At 41.7% G+C, this 19,783-nt stretch overlaps 1 protein-coding gene across 8 annotated transcripts in view; it reads left to right on the top strand.

Annotated features, from left to right (window-relative positions):
• Window positions 1-19,783, top strand: part of HDAC4 (histone deacetylase 4) — a 428,143-nt gene that overhangs the window by 343,114 nt on the left and 65,246 nt on the right. For all 8 annotated transcript variants that reach the window (XM_050969402.1, XM_050969401.1, XM_050969399.1 and 5 more), the window contains 3 exons: window positions 1,343-1,529; window positions 6,507-6,640; window positions 11,638-11,758. In XM_050969402.1, coding sequence (XP_050825359.1) covers window positions 1,343-1,529; window positions 6,507-6,640; window positions 11,638-11,758 — 442 coding nt within the window. The remainder of the gene's footprint in view (window positions 1-1,342; window positions 1,530-6,506; window positions 6,641-11,637; window positions 11,759-19,783) is intronic.

Raw genomic sequence — 19,783 nt, 5'->3', positions numbered from 1 at the left:
GGGAACAAAGGCCAGTGTTCTGAGGTTGCACCGAGCGTTCTCTCCCTCCGGTGCTTGCTGACTGGTTCTTGCTTACATGCACAGGGTCTAACTAACAGTGGTCTAATTGGCAGCCAGTGGGCCATATCTGGCCCTCAAAAGCGTCCACACACACCTCACATCCCATCCCCGAGGAAACCTGCACTGCAAAGTGGCATCCTCTGTGCAGCATAATCTCACATGCTATATGTGAATGATTACAGTGCATGGAGGACACCATGTTCTACAGCATGTATTTCTATATGTGGACTGCAGAGGTGCCCCACAACTGGCATCCAACCCACAAGAGTGAAACGGTTGTCCCACCCAATGGCTGGGAAGGAATTTTTCCCCTCGATCAGCTTGGCCTGGGATAAATTTTGCCTTCCTCAGCAGGTTTCTTGCTGGATCATCTGAGTGTATCTTGTGTAATTGTGTAATTGCCTGCCATTGCAAGGGCCTCAGGCACTGGTACACCTCAGTACCCCCTATTCTCCGCATGTGACACATAATAGTTTAGTCTCCTGATGTCTGCAATATTTTGGTTTAATTTCAGTTATTGGGTTTAGTGTGTGGGTGCAGGGTGGTCCTGGTGGCCTGTGATATACAGAAGGTCACACTCACGTTAAATTCTCTGTTTCTAAAGTACGCAGTCTATGCAGGGTTTTAATGTTATTTAACATAACACCTTCAGTTAATTTGTCTTAATTGCTTCTGGTGTCTGCACAAGTATCTGAGCTTGGCACGGTCTTGGTCCTGACCCTTGTCTGATGGATCAATATGGGAAAGCCATTTAGTGAAGGGTCCTCCATTGGGAACATTCTGCCGTCAGCCCTGATCCAGTCACATGTAGGGCCTCTGGGTGATAACTCTTGTGCAGATTTAGACTATTACACATATTCAGAAGGGGAGTGGTGATCTTGAGTTGCAAAAACATAAATCATGCAAGGCTGCAAAGTCAGTGTGTGGTTTTGTATCCAAAAGCAAATTTGAGCTTTTTAAAAGCTGCACTTGAATAGCTGTGTAAGGGTGCCTAGACTCTGCAGTGTGAGTGAGTGTGTACTAAGTCTCTGATTCAGAGCTCATGGAATTTAATGGGACCATTTCCACTGTTTCATTGGGCTTTGGATCAAGCCTTTATTTTAGCATGCTTTATTTTAGTATGTATGTTCAGTGTGTGTGTGTGTGTGTGTGTGTTTACTGCATCTAGGAAATAAACCAAAACTCCAAAGAATATTATTTTTAAAATTCCATGCCAACCTTTTTTAAACTTCGATATTTGCGTGAACCGTCCCCTTATAGTCCTTTCCATCCCTCCCAACAGCAAGCCCTTCTACTAGAGCAGCAGCGCATTCACCAACTGAGAAACTACCAGGCATCAATGGAGGCAGCTGGCATTCCAGTGTCTTTTGGAGGACATCGGCCTCTGTCTCGTGCACAGTCCTCACCTGCATCTGCCACCTTCCCCATGTCCGTGCAGGAGCCACCCACTAAGCCAAGGTTCACAACAGGTAATATTTCAGGGCATTGGAGGGTGATTGGATGTGGCTGAGGGTTCTGTTTGGGTCCATTATCATTTATTCCTTAAAAAGCACTTGACCATGTAGAAGTGGAATGGGTCATGCTAATGCATCATTGGAGGAGGCACGGTTTGCCATCCCGTGAAAAAGCCACCCCCAAACCTGGTGTATTCCCTACTATCAGTTGGAGGCCAAGATGTTGTTATGGCTGTGGCTAACCTCATGCTCTCTTACTAAGTGGGGGATGGAACAATCTGCGTCAGTCATTATACACCATATTCCACCCTCTCCCCTCCCACCAACCTCCATCACCAAAGGGAGAGATCCTATAGAGGGAGAATACTATATGTGTATTTTAATTAAGCTAAAAAAAAAAAGGTGAAAGCGATGCAGTGTTATGACTGTACATTCCCAGAAACAAGGCCAATTCAGACTAAACCATGCAGTTGATGTAAACATGAGGAAGGAAGAGGCACAGCATGATTGATAAAAGACAGTATACCAAGCAATGCTTCTAGCCTGAACTCTTAATTTACTTCCAGGCAGATTTTGGACCATGTTCTCTGCCCCAGTTCAAGCCCTTTTGCACCTTCTGAGTGTCACAAACAGGCTGTGGTCTGGCTGCAGCAGCCTTGTTGTGAATTCCTCCCAGGGACAGGGGAAATTCTCAGCTGTTGTATCATTGGCATAGGAGCTTGCTCTGCCAGTCAGCTCCTGCTCCTCCCTGGTGTAAGGAGCAGGAAGGGGTATGTCCGAGGCAGATCACTTCACAGATGGTGGATGGTAGTCACTTGTCTTACGTTAAAGTAGCCGTCAAGTTACCTGATCGCCTGGCCCTCCTGCACTGAATGGATTTTAGCATAAGAGAGATACATTGGTTTTTAAATAGATTTTTTACAGTTTAATTTCACTGTTGTATTGTGAGAGAGAGGGAAAAAAAGGAAAATATTCAGTCCTTAGTGTAAATGGTCTGGCAGCTGAGCTTAAATTGTAAGTATGCAGTAATGGGCTTTTTTATAACATGGATATTGTTTTCTTGTTATAGTCCATATTAGCCCCGTCCTGGAAGGTAGGTAGGCACAATTCCTCATTCTTGGATCAGCTACTAAAGTGTCTAAATGTATGTAGGATACTGTTCTCCCCCAGAGACCTAAAGAGAGAAAAGTTTGCTCCTTCCTGAGCCATTAAGGACCATCATCAAAACTCTTTCGTATGCATTCTATTTTCTTTGGTAAATTCTGTTTTGGATAATCACTCGTATGGAGTTTTTCAATTCCTACATTAGGTAGTTAAGAGTTTTGTAACATGCACTGATTTCTTCCCTATGTACCAAAGGCCGTTTTGGGAATGAATGTCTTACCAAATAATGAAAATGACTGTGTGCAAAAACGTCTCAAGGCCAAATGACAATTCCTATTTTTATTTTCTTTGCGCTAAATAACTGAAGTAGATAAACCAATGTTTTTCCATACCCTGAAAGACAACCAGCTTGGTCTGTAAGTTTGTTGGCCTACATTAATAACAGCAGTTAAATGTAAAGTGCGAGCCTTTGGTACCTGTGCATGCAGCTGTGAATTGAGGCACACATGGGTAGCAGTGCACCTGCCCACGCAGTTGCCTGCTTATTGAAAATCAGGCCTTATGTCAAGTTTTTATAACGTCTGCATACCTTGATTTCTAATGGAAACAACAATGCAGTCAGCAGTGGCACCAGAAGGGCAAGGATACAATAGTGTGTGCTGGCATTTTCAAAGGATCCTAAGGGAATTAGGCACTCAAACCCCATTGAAGGTCAGTGGACAGTGAGCACCTAGTTCTCTTAGCCCACTTTGAAAATCCCAGTCTTCAAGATTACAGATCCTATGTACATTTTAGAAGTTGAGTCATGACTTGCCCGTATCTGTTTCTGGCTTCACCGTTTAAGTGACAGCATCAGTCGTGTGAGTCTTTACAAAATTTGACTGTACAGTAATATTTACTATCATGGGGTTTACATTTTACCGAAATATGTGCCTCGTAATTTCAGTTATAATTATATACTAGAATGGAACAATGAGTAGTGATTTTGAAAACTGTAAATAAATCTGCTGAAAGTTCTACAATTGTAGATGTCAAATTAAAGAAAATAAGCGTTCTAGTAGGATTAAAAAATTGCTTAGAATGAGAAGAAACCCACATTACCTTTACATTGTATGCGGCACATATTACAGTGACAAGACAATAATGTGCAGAGTACTTAGTGTATTTTATCTGGTTAATATCCTTTTCACAACATTTAATTTGTGAAATGTTTTCAACTCTAGGGGCCCGATTCTCCACTACCTTGAACATTGTGCAATTATTCATACTCATGCAATGAGTGGAAAGTGGGGTGTAAAACCCTTTAAAATTGGAATGGCAGCATTTTGCACTTGCACAAGTTCAGATGACAGCCAACATAAGGTGCAAGGCATTGGAGAGTCACAATCCAGCTGTCTGTGTCATTGAAATTGGGTAATAGAAAATGTTGAGGAAAAGAATATTTTTGTGTTCTTTCCTTATACCATTATAAATGGTGCATTTAAATCCTTCTCTGCCCTTATTCGAGTCGTGACTCTTTCTTTCTTTTTCTTTCTTGGGGCGGGGGTGCGGGGAACCTTTTAGACAACTGTTTTTGGTACATATCTCATTCCCTTACATGGAAAAGAATTTTCCATTTTATTACTGCAGCTCACAGTAACAGCAGAGTTTTCAGATTTTAAAACTTTAATATTTTGGTGAGCTAGGCACAGAAAGGAAAAGCAAAGTGTTTCAGCCATACTCCAGTCATATTCTAGAAGAGACTTACCCAGTAAGATTGGTACAGAGAATTACTTTCTTGAATTGAAGTTCTGTCCACTTGATACAGAAAATACTGATTTGGAGGGTAGGGAATGAATTTTTTTTTTAAATATTTGTAAAGGCAAACAGAGAAGTGCTCTAGGGCATCCTGTCACAATACGGTCTCTCTCTCTCTGTCTGTTAAAAATGGGGAATAATACATAAATACTATACAAGATAAACTTCAGTGAAATATTGCTTTGTCACTGTTTAACCAGGGGTGGGAAGAGTTTTAAAATTTAATTAAATTAGACTTTTTCTGAGTCCTGGTTCCTCTCCAAACTTACCAAAGAAGAATATGTAGCCCATCCCACCACCACCTCTTCTTTAAATGTATGAATGTATCTATATAAAATACTATACTATGTGTTTTTTATCTATGTGCACACACCCCTGTGTGCATGCATGCCCCCTATTTATAATAGATATGTATTTGAGATAGAGACAGAGCAAAATCCAGTGTTCTTTCCCAGTGCCGAGGTCAAAAACAACAGCTATCCATTCTACTAGACCACATCCTCTCATCAACTTCAGTTTGCATTGCTTGGTATTGCCCAAACAGCTCCTAATGGAACTGAATAATGTCAGAAAGAAGCAGACAGGTGGGCACTTTTATGAATATTTATTGTAAAGCCCTGATTAATTGAACTTTGGTTAACTTAATCATTTAGTTAATGAGAGCTCCATTCTGTCCTCTGGAGCTATTGTGTGTGTTTTCCTGCACTCAGAGGTCCCAAAAACTGGAGCAGAGTGAGGAATTGCCAGACAACTTCCCTTAATGGCTGAAAGTGTCAGCACCGGCCCCAGTGCACAGTGGAAAGACAGCTTTGGCAAATTGATTGACTTTCAAAGGAGCAACACTAATTGCAAATCTATCCTGCATCCTCAGAACCCCCTGATATTTCAAAGATTTTTGGGTGCTCCCCAACACAAACTTATCTCTGACTTAAGGAAAAGCTAGAACTAAACTTTTCACTGTGTCTGTTGTGTTTAAACAAAAAATGTCATCCTTTATTCCCCAGAATACACAATTGTGGAAAAACTGGTAGTTTTGTTGAGTGGTGTATTTGACCTGAATTCACAAATCCTGGTCCAGAAGTGTAACTGGGTGGAAGTGTAACATGTATCAGAGTCACCTACATTGTTGAGATTGGGTAAATATTGTTGCTCAGCGATTCAGCCTCTTGACTCCCATGTTTAAAGGAAATAACACTGCTAAATTCCCATGTAACACATTGAATAGTTATCCCTAAGTGTGTACTAATAAACTGCCTTCCATGTACTTTAAGTCTTGTGTTGTCAAGTAACCTTTTTGTGACGACTTTAAAGCAAACTGTTTTATGGAACAAAGACCCTTCCAGGGACATATTCGCTTGTTCCTTAATCCAAAAACCTGGAAGCATTTTATCAGCGGTTGTAATAATACTTCATGTGAGAGTCATAGAAATGTGGTGTCCTTTTATAACACTTCCTTGTATTCACGTCTGCCTAAATCTCTGCTTTCACCTGCTTTCATTTGTACATCTGCTGAAGGGGAGGAATAGCTCAGTAGTTTGAGCTTTGGCTCACTAACTGCGAGTTCAGTCCTTGAGAGGGCCATTTAAGGGTCCGGGAGGAGAAATAGTTGGGGATTGGCCCTGCTTTGAGCAGGGGGTTGGACTAGATGGCCTCCTGAGGTCCCTTCCAACCCTGATAGTCTATGATTCTATGTTATAAACCATACAGATTCATCCTCTAGTAGTATTAATGATTCATTTCTTTCCCAAATACACTGAGAATTTCCAACAGGGCGAAGTCATTGCATGATTGATAGTACAATGCCAACCTTAGAAGTTAAGAACATAGGACTGGAAGGAACCTCCTGGATCACCACCTCCAGTCCCCACGATTGCACACAACTCGGTCATATAACCAAGTTGTCCACCTCATTTACTGCAGTCTACAATTTTGTTTTCCTAATGCTCTTCATCTACTTGTGGAATGCGTATTTCCATTGTGTTTAGGATTTCAGTTCAATACAGTATGTGCTAGTGCACAGCAGAGGTCTTTTTTTCCATGTCTCACAAGACAGCTTTTTATTGCAAGCAATTTTTGTAACTTCTGCCGCAGGCCTTGTATATGACACCTTGATGCTGAAACACCAGTGTACCTGCGGAAACACAAACAGCCACCCAGAGCATGCAGGGAGAATCCAGAGCATCTGGTCCAGGCTTCAAGAGACAGGCCTCCGTGGCAAGTGTGAGGTAATAAATACTACCACAGGAACGGGCAGACATGTTGTTTCAGTCATGTGTTTGGGAGTGAGAGAACAGACTTAGTATTTGGTTCTGCTGTAGTATTTCATGTGTGTGCATTTTAAGGAACTCTAACATTCTGCTTTTAAAGACCAGCATACTGAATTTGCAACTTGGATTTCTGATTGCCACATGGGCACACAAACTTGTACCAGATTCTGTTCTTGGATTTTCATGGATCTGACTGAGGGCTAGGTTCTGCCAATTGTGTTTTATGTTTAACCCATTCATACATGACTCTTTCTATTTGTCTGTTTGTATCTGCCATGAGTACTTTTTGGGTTGTCCAAATTCATAGTATTACTGTGACGGTTATAATCACAAAATTCATAGAACTTCATACTGTATGTCTGGCCAATACCTATTGCAGTATTTGCAGTAGGAGTCAGTCATATAATTTTCTGATATTACTCTTACTATAATGAAATACCTATCTAGCACTGACTCTTGCCGGAGTTCAATATCCATTGCTATTGTAAATTAAGATTTGTATTTTAACCCCAAGCTGTAATAACAGGAGTTATTGGTTAAACTCTATCATTAATTTGATATTTCCATGGCTTCTGTGGCATTTTTTTCCCCTTTAATATTGTGGTGAACTTGATGGTCTAGCTAAGACTGAGGTCCTGCAAAAGAAGAAGGCGTTTTAATGGGGTTTATGGTCCCACAAATCAGAGAGTCAGTATGGTTTGTATTAATTCAGTTGCCCATCTCTGTTGTAGAGACCAGGAGGAGACTAATGAAGGCACACAGATGTAACTGAATTCCTATAAGATTGGTTTATCCTGAGGAAACTGCATATTACACAGCTGCCTCTGATTAAGCTAGTCTGGTTAGAAATAATTTCTGAGCAGTAAGGAAGGCTAACCACTTGGGGGCAGCATTGTCATTAGCTAAACTTCTAGGGCTTGCATCTTTATATAGCGAACAGGAAAGAGTTGAGACTGGTTTGTGTCTGAAAAGTCAAATTGAATTGAACTTTGGGATTATTCTCTCTCTCTTGAAAAATATACACAAGACAAACAACCTATTGTCATTTAGGTCAGTTTTTTTACAAGCAATGCTTAAACCATGCAGTATTAATTGCCTCATCTCCTAGCTCTGTATCACAGACATTCTCCACATGGCAATGAAGTGCTTTGATCTGTAAAGTTTAAACAACTGTTACCCACTTTAATATGACCCTTCATACTGCTCCCAAGGGCGGAAATATTGGAGTTATGTTTGACACTCAACATTTTTCCTCCCACTTTTCCCTGGTCTGTAATTATCTTCTGAACATTGGTAGCCTTCAACCTCATCTTGACCCTGCCTCTCCTGAAAGCCTTAATCGTGTGTTAATCACATCCTATCTTTCCTTTTACAATGTCCTTTCTTATGATCTTCCTCAATCTCTAGTCAGTAAACTTCAGGGTGCCCAGAATGCTGTGGCCTCACTGGCTTCCAGATTCTTATTATCTTCCTGCTCCTCCTTCTCCACTGCTTTCATAGTCACCTCCAAACCTGTCCCACGGCCTCATTCCTTATCTTCAGAATGGTGCCTGGACTTGCCACTCCATTCCTCCCTTTCCTTCCTCTGGCTCATCTGCCTTCTTGCCCACCCACTCGCATCATTCCTAATCTTGGCAGTTCCTATTTTCCTCTCCTCTGAGCCACTCTAATTGGGGTCACTCATTAACTTGTACTGACCCACTGAGTCATCCCTCTGGAACTTCCAAGCCCCTGAGTCACATCCTCCCTCTTCATCTCTTCTTAAAACTCTCCTGTGGGTTCTAGCTCTGTAGAGGGTTACACATTGGTGTGCAGTTACGACTATGTTTACAATATATTGTTTTGTATTTAGGCAGTATCGGAATGCAGGATGCAAGGTATCTATAAAAGGTGACTGGGAAGAATTGTCAGGTTTGACTGACTTGTACTGGCATGTTGGAATCTACCTGTCCCTTGTTTGCACTGACTCTAAATAACCTTTTCGCTTCCCCACAAGGCTGGGGTACACTGCAGACTGTTGCAGATATCAAGCTTCATCTGTAGGTCTTATGTCAGGGAACTTGAATGGTCCAGAAGGAATTGGTAGGAGTGTCTTAGAATTTGGCTTAATTTTTCATCCCTGACATTGGAAGGAGAAAACTCCTCCTAGGCACGTTATATACTTATTAAAAACAAAAACTCTACATTAAAAGGATGTTTTGGTTGTAAAGTGAAGCTCTGAGGCGTGCTTGTCTCTCAAAGTCTATGTGGAACTATGTGTTTTCTGAGAAGAATAAAAGATGTCTTACTAGAAATACAGAAAAAAAGGTTTGAGCAACATGAAATCTACAGTACCTAAAAATACTAGGATATTATTTAGAGTGGAGAGTGGTGTTTCTAGCCTCCCACTGGGCACAGACTTTGCGGAGACAAGCACACCTCAGAGCTTCACTTTACTTTGTATGACACATGTAGGGTCAAGTCCTCCACTGGTGTTAATGGTAGTTCTCCTTTGAAATCAGCAGAGATGTAGCTGTTTACCAGATGAGGATTTGGAGACCTGCTACCATTCTCCTCTATTTATGCATAGTCAGATAATACAAGTAACACGATGTATTATTCCAGAAAATCTGAAAAAAAAAAAAAAAAAAAGCAGCATTTGAGCACAAGTCAGTTCATCTGTCTTGAGAACAAGAATGGCATCTAGGCAGGCAGGGGTTTGGAGCTGTGCTCTGTCTCTGCTCCAGCTCCAGGCAAAAACCTACAGCTCCACTGCTCAGGAACTGCTCCGCACTCCAGCCCCGGGCTCTGCTCCAAAACCCTGTAGGCAGGGGGAAAAGACCGAAGAGAGAAAGGATGAAGGAATAATTGAAACAGATTTATCATGAGTGGGAAGTGAAGGCACAAAAGAGGGGAAATAATTTTTTCTTTGAGATTATTTTCAATCTCGTTGGGGCTTGTGTTTTTGCAGCGACTTTGTAACGTGACTGTGTATTTTGCATCAGCATTTACCCTCAGAAAATCTTACCTGTAGAGTTTAAAGAAAATACAAACAAAAGAGGAACTTGCCTGGACAGATGACCCAAATCATGAATGGGAGAAGCTTCCTCCTGTGCTTTGTTTTCCTGGTTTTAAGGCTTAAGGATTTTATAAAACTATTTCCTGTGCAAATACATTTTAAAACAAATGAATACTGGTTGCACCAAAGTTTTGAGGCAAAATCTCCTCTGATTAGCTTGGTTTGTGTACCTAGCATTATGCCCTACAATGTTGTCTACAAGAAGATGCTGCCTGTGTACAGTTTAACAGGTGTCATTGTGGCTCACTAAGTAGTGCACTCCTCTCTGGAATGTCAGACATTGTAGTTGCCCAAGATTTTGAGCCCACAGCCAGTGGTGAGACTTCTGCACTAGAACAGGTGCTGAATTGTTGGAAGTATTGCTGTGCTCTGAATGAGATGTGAACAACATCCTTCCAGTCTCTGTAGTCCTGATGATTGCCCTCATGTAAAATGAAAGATATTCCATGGCAGTTTCTGGTGCTCCTGGGACCTCCACGTGCTGCGGACAGAGCGCAGTGATGCAGGAATACTAATATTAGTATATTGAAAATAGAAATCATGCTGTCAGGGAAATGCTAAAGTTCATTCTATTCTAAAGGAAAGCCACAAAAAAATTAACTTATTTTAGAGACACTATGACCAAAAATACCCCAAGCACATTAGAATAAATTCTGAACCACCTAAAACACCTGTTTTTACACTCATACGTTTCATGAACAAAGCGACTTTTGCAGCACGCTTAGCCTCCAAAAATTCTCATTTCCACATCAGCAAAATAATGCTTTCTTGTCCAAGCTGTATATTTCCTTTGTGACATTTTAGAGAAGGTTACAAACCCCCACTTAAAATGGAAAGTCTGTCACTTCCTTAACTCCAGAAAGTTACTGCCTTTTCCCTAGCATGAGAGAGAGAATCCAAGTGCCATTTTCATATTGGTTAAAGCTCACTCTTATTCAGATATCAGGCCAAAGTCTTTGCACCGCTTAAGTCCCACTCAGCACTTCAAAATAGCACTTCATTGTTGCACATGCCTTCTGCTGGCTCACTGCACAGAGGTGAATTTCAGTCATAGCAATTAGACCAGAGCAAAAATGAGTTAAACATTAAGGCTTGCCCGGAATGCAGACTGAACTTTTTTTGAAATTTGGGAAAGGGTCCAAGTTGTAAAACCTTCTGGGTGAAATCCTGGCCCCATTGAAGTCAATGGGAGTTTTGCCATTGATTACATTAAAGCCAGGATTTCATCCTCTGTGTTCATCTACACTTGCTGGTTCCAGCTGTAAATAAGAGCATGGAGGAGAAACATTGTTCTGTTTTTTTCTGGCATACCCTAAATCAGGTTGGAATCTCAAGTTTGACCTTGCGTGATCTCCAGCCTAGTTTTTAGAGCAAAAAGGTTTTGATTAACCCTTAGTTGCTTCTCTGAAGAGAAGCCCCAAAGTCTTTGCCGTTCAGCTATTATTAGTTGTGGTGGGGTTTCATTGTGCAGGTTTGGAACACTGTTCTTCCATCAGTGAACAGCTTATGTGGCTGACTCTTATTCATGGAAATGATTTATACCACTAAATCCTGACACATCAATATGAGAATCGGCAAAGATTTTGGAGCATGTATCTTTTAAAAAGTCCAAAAGGTTATTTTACATATAAAATCTTTTGATTAATGGGATTAAGCTGAAATCCTTCTCATGACTAAAAATGTACCTTTGTGAGTAAACAAAGTAAGAATTTCTGCGTAACAGTTTAATAAAAATATTTGTCAGCAAAAAATTGTTTAACCTATAATTTAAATAAAACAAACCCTTAGTGCAGTATGACTTCCAGCAGTATTTCCTTTTTACCAAAGGGAAGTAAAAAGACAAGCTAGGTAATTGTAGTAAATATGATTTTACCACTTCTTTCCTTTCCCCCTGCAGTGTATTCGTGGAAGAAAAGCAACTCTAGAAGAGCTACAGACAGTTCACTCGGAGGCGCACACGCTCCTGTATGGCACAAACCCTTTGAACAGACAGAAACTGGACAGCAAGAAACTTCTAGGTACAGCAAGGGGTCATGCTTCACTACCTCTTTGGTCCTACATTCATAGAGTAACTTAGTTAGCCATAACACTGACCCTGGCAGTTACTGAGCATACACCATTCTGAACGCCACAAGTAATCTCTTCTGCGCTTCAGTGGGACAGGTGGTAGACGTTTGGTTTCCTCTTTCTTCCAGGGTACATCTACGCTGGGGAAAAAAAACATGGCAGTGAGTCTCTGAGCCTGGGTCAGCTGACTTTGGCCACCGCTTCAGGGCTACAAGTAGCACTGTAGCTGTTCTTAGTTGGGTGGGAGCCCAAGACTCTTCTCCCTCACTGAGTTTCAGAGTCCAGACTCCAGACCAAGTGGGGATGTCTACTCTGCTACTTTTAGCCCCGTAGCGCAAGCCCGAGTCAGTTGACCCAGGCTCCTGAGACTCGCTGACATGGTTTGTTTGTTTTTTTGTTTTTTACAATGTAGAAATACCCTTTATTTCCTCTCTTTAAAGTGCCAAAGACCTAGAGGTACTGCCACCGAGGGGGAGAAGGTAGTTCAGTCTCCATACCCATTTTACCCTTGGACTCTGCTGTGCTTGTCACAAGATACCAGCTGGTTTGTAGGATTTGTGATGCTGGTCCTGTCCCCATAGAACTGGATTTACACCGTCAAACAGTTGTCAGATGGTGACCACTCCCTGCCATTACCTACCGCAGGCAGATTTGAAATGGTGATCTAAAACAGTGGCTCTCAATCGTTCCAGACTACTGTCCCCCTTTCAGGAGTCTGATTTGTCTTGTGTAGCCCCAAGTTTCACCTCACTTAGAAACTACTTGCTTACAAAATCAGACATAAAAATGCACAAGTTTCACCTCACTTAGAAACTACTTGCTTACAAAATCAGACATAAAAATGCACAAGTTTCACAGCATACTAGTACTGAAAAACGGCTTGCTTTCTCATTTTCCCATATAATTATAAAATAAATCCATTGCAATATAAATATTGTGCTTACATTTCAATGTATAGTACATAGAGCAGTATAAACAAGTCATTGTCTGTATGACATTCTAGTTTGTACTGACTTCACTAGTGCATTTTCTGTAGTCTTGTAAAACTAGGCAAATATCTAGATGAATTGATGTACCCCCAGGAGACCTCTGCATACCCCCAGGGGTACGCGTACCCCTGGTTGAGAACCACTGATCTAAAAGAGGGAGGTTCTGTATCCTCTTATGAATCCCCTAACCCATCAAGTCCCATGTTCATCTTTTTCTGATGGTCCCATGCTTCATTGTTGTCAAGTGGATGAATTTTGTGTGTGTTATATGTGATATGTATCATACTAAAACTATGCAGCCCTGTTAGAGTGCTCATTTCACCAAGCTGTTTCCTAGGAGCTGAGTGAGAAAAGGAAGATCTGCAGAGTAACTGCTTGTTGCTAGGCTGTTTTCCAAGTATTATCAGCTGAGTGGCAAAGCATTCATTGTAGTTATACAGTGGATCCTCTGAGGTTATTTTTTCTCTTTGAAGATTGGAGTCTTCTTGAGTAGGGAGGTATCTATTAGTCATGGACTGTAGACTTTCCCTCTTTCCTACTGTACAAACTAGGGATTGCTGCTCAGAAAAAGATTGTACGAGTATCACACAAGTCACATTTAAATGACTCTTACCTGAGTGTACTCATGCAGAAACCTTCTCTTCTTTTGTAATTTTCAAGTGCCTGTTACCAGCATTAGGTGATAGGTTTGAATAATAGTTTTGGAAGTTCTCATCTGGGAGTCAAGAGTAAGAGACATAGTCCTGGAATATGCAGTTTGAGAAAACCGTAGTGGGGATTGATTTCAGTTTCGATAGTGTGAAAAGGGGATTAACCTGATTGTCTTCAGTGGAGCTAATACTCACGGTAAGAGAGCTGGCAAGGCTTTGCTACAAATTCAGTAGTTATGCAAAAACCCCAAAGAGGAAAACTATACAGCAGGTGTTTAAAAATCTTATTAGCACTGTGGTTATTGCTGAGTTTGAGAGAGTTACCACCTCTTCAAAATCCAGAGAAATCTGAGCTGCAAACTTTTGGTTCTTCTGGCAGTGTGAGTGGGAGTATGTCTACACTACAGGATGATTCCAATTTTATAGAAACCGTTTTTTGGAAACAGGTTGTATAAAGTCGAGTGCACACGGCCACACTAAGCACATTAATTCGGCGGTGTGTCTCCATGTACCGAGGCTAGCGTCGATTTCCGGAGTGTTGCACTGTGGGTAGCTATCCCATAGTTACCACAGTCTCCCCCGCCCATTGGAATTCTGGGTTGAGATCACAATGCATGATGAGGCAAAAACAGTGTCGCGGGTGATTCTGGGTAAATGTCATCAGTCAATCCTCCCTCCATGAAAGCAACGGCAGACAATCATTTTGCACCCTTTTCCCTGGATTGCCTTGGCAGACGCCATAGCACGGCAACCATGGAGCCCGTTTAGCCATTTTACACTGTCAAAGTATATCTACTGGATGCTGCTGACAGAGGCGGTACTGCAGTGCTGCACAGCAGCATCCCCTTGCCTTTGCAAGTTAGCAGAGACAGTTACCAGTCATATTGTACCGTCTGCTGCTTTGCAAGTTGGCAATAACGGTTACCAGTCTGCTGCTGTCATGGGTGCTCCTGGCTGACCTCGGTAAGGTTGGCCGGGGGTGCATGGACAAAAATGACTCCCCAGGTCATTCCCTTCTTTAAGTTTTGTCTAATGGAGAGTCAGTCCTGCCTAGAATATCAGGCAAGCCGACTAAAGAACCAGAGAGGCAAACCGCCGTTCCAGGTCAGAGCCCCAGACATCCCGCAGAAATGATGAACTGCATGCCATTATAGGGGGTGCCCCTGCAACAACCCCACCCATTGCTTCCCTTCTCCCCCACCCCTCTTGGGCTACCGTGGCAGTTATCCTCCCATTTGTGTGATGAAGTAATAAAGAATGCATGAATAAGAAAAAACGCTGACTTTATTGCCTCTGCAAGCAGAGAGAAAAGCGGGGAGAGGGGGAAGGCAGCCTCCAGCTGCTATGATATTCCAGGCAGGACTGAATTTCCAGGAGCAAGAAGAGCATGACTGGGAGTCATTCCCATTTTTGCCCAGGCGCCCCCGGCCGACCTCACTGAGGCCAGCCAGGAGCACTCACGGGATGATGCTGACGGATAGCAGTCATATTGCACCATCTGCCATCGGGAAGGGAAGGGAATACTGCTGTGTAGTGCTGCAGCACCGTGTCTGCCAGCGGCATCCAGTAGACATACGGTGACATTGAAAAAAGGCGAGAAATGATTTTTTTCCCTTTTCTTTCACGGGAGTGGGGCTGACGACATATTTTGAACCACCTGCGACAATGTTTTTGATCCTTCAGGCTTTGGGAGCTCAGCCAAGAATGCAAATGGTTTTCGGAGAGTGCGGGAACTGTGGGATAGCTGGAGTCCTCAGTCCCCCCTCCCTCTCTCCGTGAGCATCCATTTGATTCTTCGGCTTTCCATTATGCTTGTCTTAGCTCCTTAAGTTTCACGCAGCACTGGGTCGAGTCCCTGTTGTGGCCTCTGTCCATCATGGCCTTGGAGATTTTTTCAAATGCTTTGGCATTTCGTCTTTTGGAACAGAGTTCTGATAGAACAGATTCATCTCCCCATACAGAGATCAGCTTCAGTATTTCCCATACAGTCCATGCTGGAGCTCTTTTTTGATTCTGGGACTGCATGGTCACCTGTGCTGATCGGCGCTCCATGCTGGGCAAACACGGAATGAAATTCAAAAGTTTGCGGGGCTTTTCTTGTCTACCTCGCTAGTGCATCCGAGTTCAGATTGCTGTCCAGAGCAGTCACAGTGGTGCACTGTGGGATAGCGCCCAGAGGCCAATACCGTTGAATTGCGGCCACACTAACCATAATCCGACATGGCAATACTGATTTCAGCGCTACTCCACTCATCAGGTATATTGATATAAAGGGCTTCATTGTGTGGACGGGTGCACTATTAATGTGTTTTAACGCTGCTAAATTCGATATAAACTCATAATGTAGACCAGGCCTGGCATCACCATTAACATGCACTCTATAAAGAAAGTCAAACATCATGTCTTTAACAGTGTAAAACTCTTGGTCTGTTTAGACACAATATTTACCTGTCCAAATAAACATGTACATCTTCTCCCCCACCAGATTATGACTGCCACATTTTTTAAATGAAACCAAGCATGCTGTCAAAAACCTGTGCAGCTGTGGGTGATGCTAATTAGTTGGAATAGTGATACGCCAAAGGCGTATCTGATACGTGGAGTAGTACAAAAGCTAAGGACTGCTGCCTACGCTTCACTTATATACCTTGAGGTCCAGGTTCCCTGTGATGTAATCCAAGCATTTTCCAAGCACTTGTGATTCATAGAAATATAAGAATTGCCAGAACAGATCAGAATCATGGTCCAGCTAGTCCAATATCCTGTCTCTGACAGTGGCCAGCACAAGCAGCTTCCGAGGAAGATGGAAAAAACTGCACAGTAGGTAGATGTGGGTTAATCTGTGCCCATAAAGGTCTCATTCTAATCCCTAATAATTAGAGTTTGTCTTAAACTTTGAGGCATGAGGTTTAATATCCTTTCCAATCTACTTTTTTCATATAGGTTATAATAACTGGGTATTCTTGTTATGCATATAAATACCAGATCCTCTTTAGGGGAGAGGGGATAGCTCAGTGCTTTGAGCATTGGCCTACTAAACCCAGGGTTGTGAGTTCAATCCTTGAGGGAGCCATTTAGGGAACTGGGGTAAAAATCTCTCTGGGGATTTGTCCTGCTTTGAGCAGATGGTTGGACTCCATGACCACCTGAGGTCCCTTTCAACCCTGATATTCTATGATTATATTATAAACATAACATTTATACATTGTCAGTTTATTATTATAAATATTATAAAATTCTCTCTTTGAATCTTGCTAAATTCTTGGCCTCAATGATCTCCATGGTCAATGAGTTCCATGGTCAAATTGTGTACTCTCTGAAGAAGTATCTCCTTTGAACAGTTTTGCATTTGGCACCTTTCGGTTTCATTAAACATCATCTTGTTCTTCTGGTACAAGCCAGGGAGAACAAGCTCCCAATCTACTTTTCACTGTTTTCTATATTTTCATCGTGTCCCTGCTTTTTATCATTTCGTTGTTGGAAAATTGTTTTGCGAGTCACTCAGTGTAAAATCCCTCTAGGGACACTGTTTGCTTTTTCTCTAAGTTTGTTGTTGTGAAAATAAATAGTTTTAAATGTTTTACTTAAATGTCTGTTTTCACAATGGGCACACTCACAGATTTTGACTGTTCAGAAACAGGATGCCATCTTAAGATTCCTGATAGATATCGAGTATTTTATCAACACACATCAGGGTACATAAAAATCGGTCATTTAAAAAAAAATCAAAACAGGTTTTATTTCAACCAGATAATGATTATCTAGTAAATAAGAAATGTCATTCACCTTTCTCTAACAAAAAGTTAAAGAAAAAAAAATCAAGACCCTGAATAAATGTACATTAAGTTATAAAATTGTTTAAATGTGTATGGATATACTATATCTTTCTGGTTAGCAAATTAGTACCAAAGTACACCAACCAGTGAGAATCTATCTTTTAGGAAAGTAACTAAAAAATATAGAACAAGAATTAAAATTGATGATTTAAATCAGAGTTTCCTGCTTGCTGATTTTAAATACTGATTAAATTTGATGTAAATAGTTTTGATTTGAATCAGTCATCTTTGACACGGATATTAGAAGGCCCCCAAAGTAGGCCAGTATAAATGTTTTATTAATATTCAGCAATTCATGAGTTATCTTCCAGAAATCTGTCATTTCTATTCTTCATTGAGTATTTGATACTTGTATATATCCTTTTACCTGCACTTAGGTTTATAGCTGCCCCTGCCAGTTGCAAGCCATAGAAAATTGCAATCCATAGAAAAATAGTAGTCAGGAATATCAAACCTTTTTATTTTATCACTAATCTACCGCCCCACAGTGACCTGCAGCAGTAGTACTTCTTATTACTGAAAATCCTAACACCTGAAGTTCACATAGGGACACAACTACCCTTTATCTTTATATAGAAATCCTGGTTGTTACCGCAGGATTTCCACATAATGAAGAAGAGGAAAAAGTGGTCCTGGTTTAGCAAAGCTAGTGATACATCCTGCAATCATTCCATAAAAATAATTAGACCTAGAAAACCAAACACATAATACTGTGTGTTTTACTTAGCATTCAGAAGAAAATTTCTGAATCAAAATTTCCAAACACTTCAGAGAAATTTTAAGGCACAGAAAAAAATAAATACACAAATATAAGTGAAAAGCAAACACCAGTTAGACAGGACTTTGAAACAGTCTCTCTTTGCCCAAATGTATAAACTAATCAGAATAAGGGAAAACTTGTTTTTTCAAAAAATTCTTTGCTTTTTCAGTTCAGAAACAAATAATCTTAAACACAGAACATATCACATCTCTAAAATTGTACCCTGTTTAGAGGATAGCTTGACAATCACTGACTTCCATTCTGTTCTATTGGTCCCTTCTGGCCTGAAATTCTCCTACTCTGACAGTTTGGACAATTTTGCCAACTTGTACGTTTCTTGATTGAAAATTTAAAACTACCAGGGAGATCTTAGATACCACCATTTACAATGACAGTTTTTAAGTATAAACCGTGAAAAACATCCCTCCTCAACATCCACAATGTATATGTGTATGATTAGTCACGTTCACAGCATTTAACTGAAAAGACACATAAGTAGATGCTGGAAAAGAATAGAGATTCTACAGACATATATGTTTGGGAGGAGGTCGTGGTACAGGTGGAGAGGACATCCATGAGACAATAGTGTGTCTATGCTGGAGACAGGGAAAAGCAGAGAAATAGAGGAGATGGGATTAAAATATTGGGAATACTTATAAGTAAATTAGAAAAATTAGAGGAAGGCAAAAGGTCACAGGTAAAGTAGGAGGGAGAGAAAAGTCGGGGAAAGGAAGGCTAGAGTGAAAAGTAATAGGGGAGGAGATGGAGTGAAAGTAAATGAATAATAGAAGGAATGGCTAAAGAGACTATCCCCCAGCAAAATGTTATGGAAGTGCTATGTTTTATAGTCCAAACCAACCAACCAAAATATGTTTTGGTATTCTCTAGCAGGATATTGTTTTCCTTTAACAAAGTTCGTTCTCCTTCGATTGCCTGCTCATGTCGATTCCATTCTAGGTGTGTGTGTGCCCACGAGCAGAGTCATGGCTGCGGTTCTCCCTTGAGTGCCATGCTCATGAGTTGATATATCAGGCGCTGCCGACCCTACGCCCTCTCAGTTCCTTCTTACCGCCCCTGGTCGCAAAGACGTTAGCAGTTCTTTCAATCCATTGTTCTGTCTCCTTTGTAGTTAGTTGTTAGGTGCTTAGTTTGACCATTATGTTAAGTGTTAATAATAGTTTTGTAGTTAGAGTCCTGACTGGGACTTTGGAGCAGTGCATGTCCCATTCCGCAGGCTTTAAGCTGTGTTCATTGTGTACCTGTCCGATGCCCATTAGTGACCCCACAATAGCTGTTTGAAGTGCCTGGGGGAATCGCACAGAAAAGACAAGTGCAGGATCTGCAAAAACTTTCCCTCGAGCGCAAAAGGAGCGGGATCTCCGCATGAAGGCCCTCCTCATGAAGGCTGCACTTTGTCCTGCCTTGGAGCCCACTTGATCGGACTTCAGTCTAGTACTTGAGTGTCGGCACTGGAACCCGCCTGGCACCGTCCCCCTTTGCCAGTGCCCAAGAAGCAGCTGAAGCCCAAATGCCCATTGGCGCTGCAGGACAAGGAGACTTCAGGCAGAGGACCTGTGCTAGGCCACATGCCCGCCTCGGAGCTACAAGCGGGTACCGCTGTGGTCAGACCCCCTAGCCCAGCCTGGGATCCGACTCCCAGGAGCGACAGGGGGCTGTCCCCGAGGTGGCCCTGGCAGCCAAGGACCAAGTTGGCCGGCCAGCACCGAAGACACCAGGCCAG

The sequence above is a fragment of the Gopherus flavomarginatus genome, chromosome 10, assembly GCF_025201925.1.
Source record: "Gopherus flavomarginatus isolate rGopFla2 chromosome 10, rGopFla2.mat.asm, whole genome shotgun sequence".
Taxonomy (NCBI): Eukaryota; Metazoa; Chordata; order Testudines; family Testudinidae; genus Gopherus; species Gopherus flavomarginatus.
Note: the sequence above shows the minus strand (reverse complement) of the source record. Positions and strands in the feature narration are given on the sequence as shown.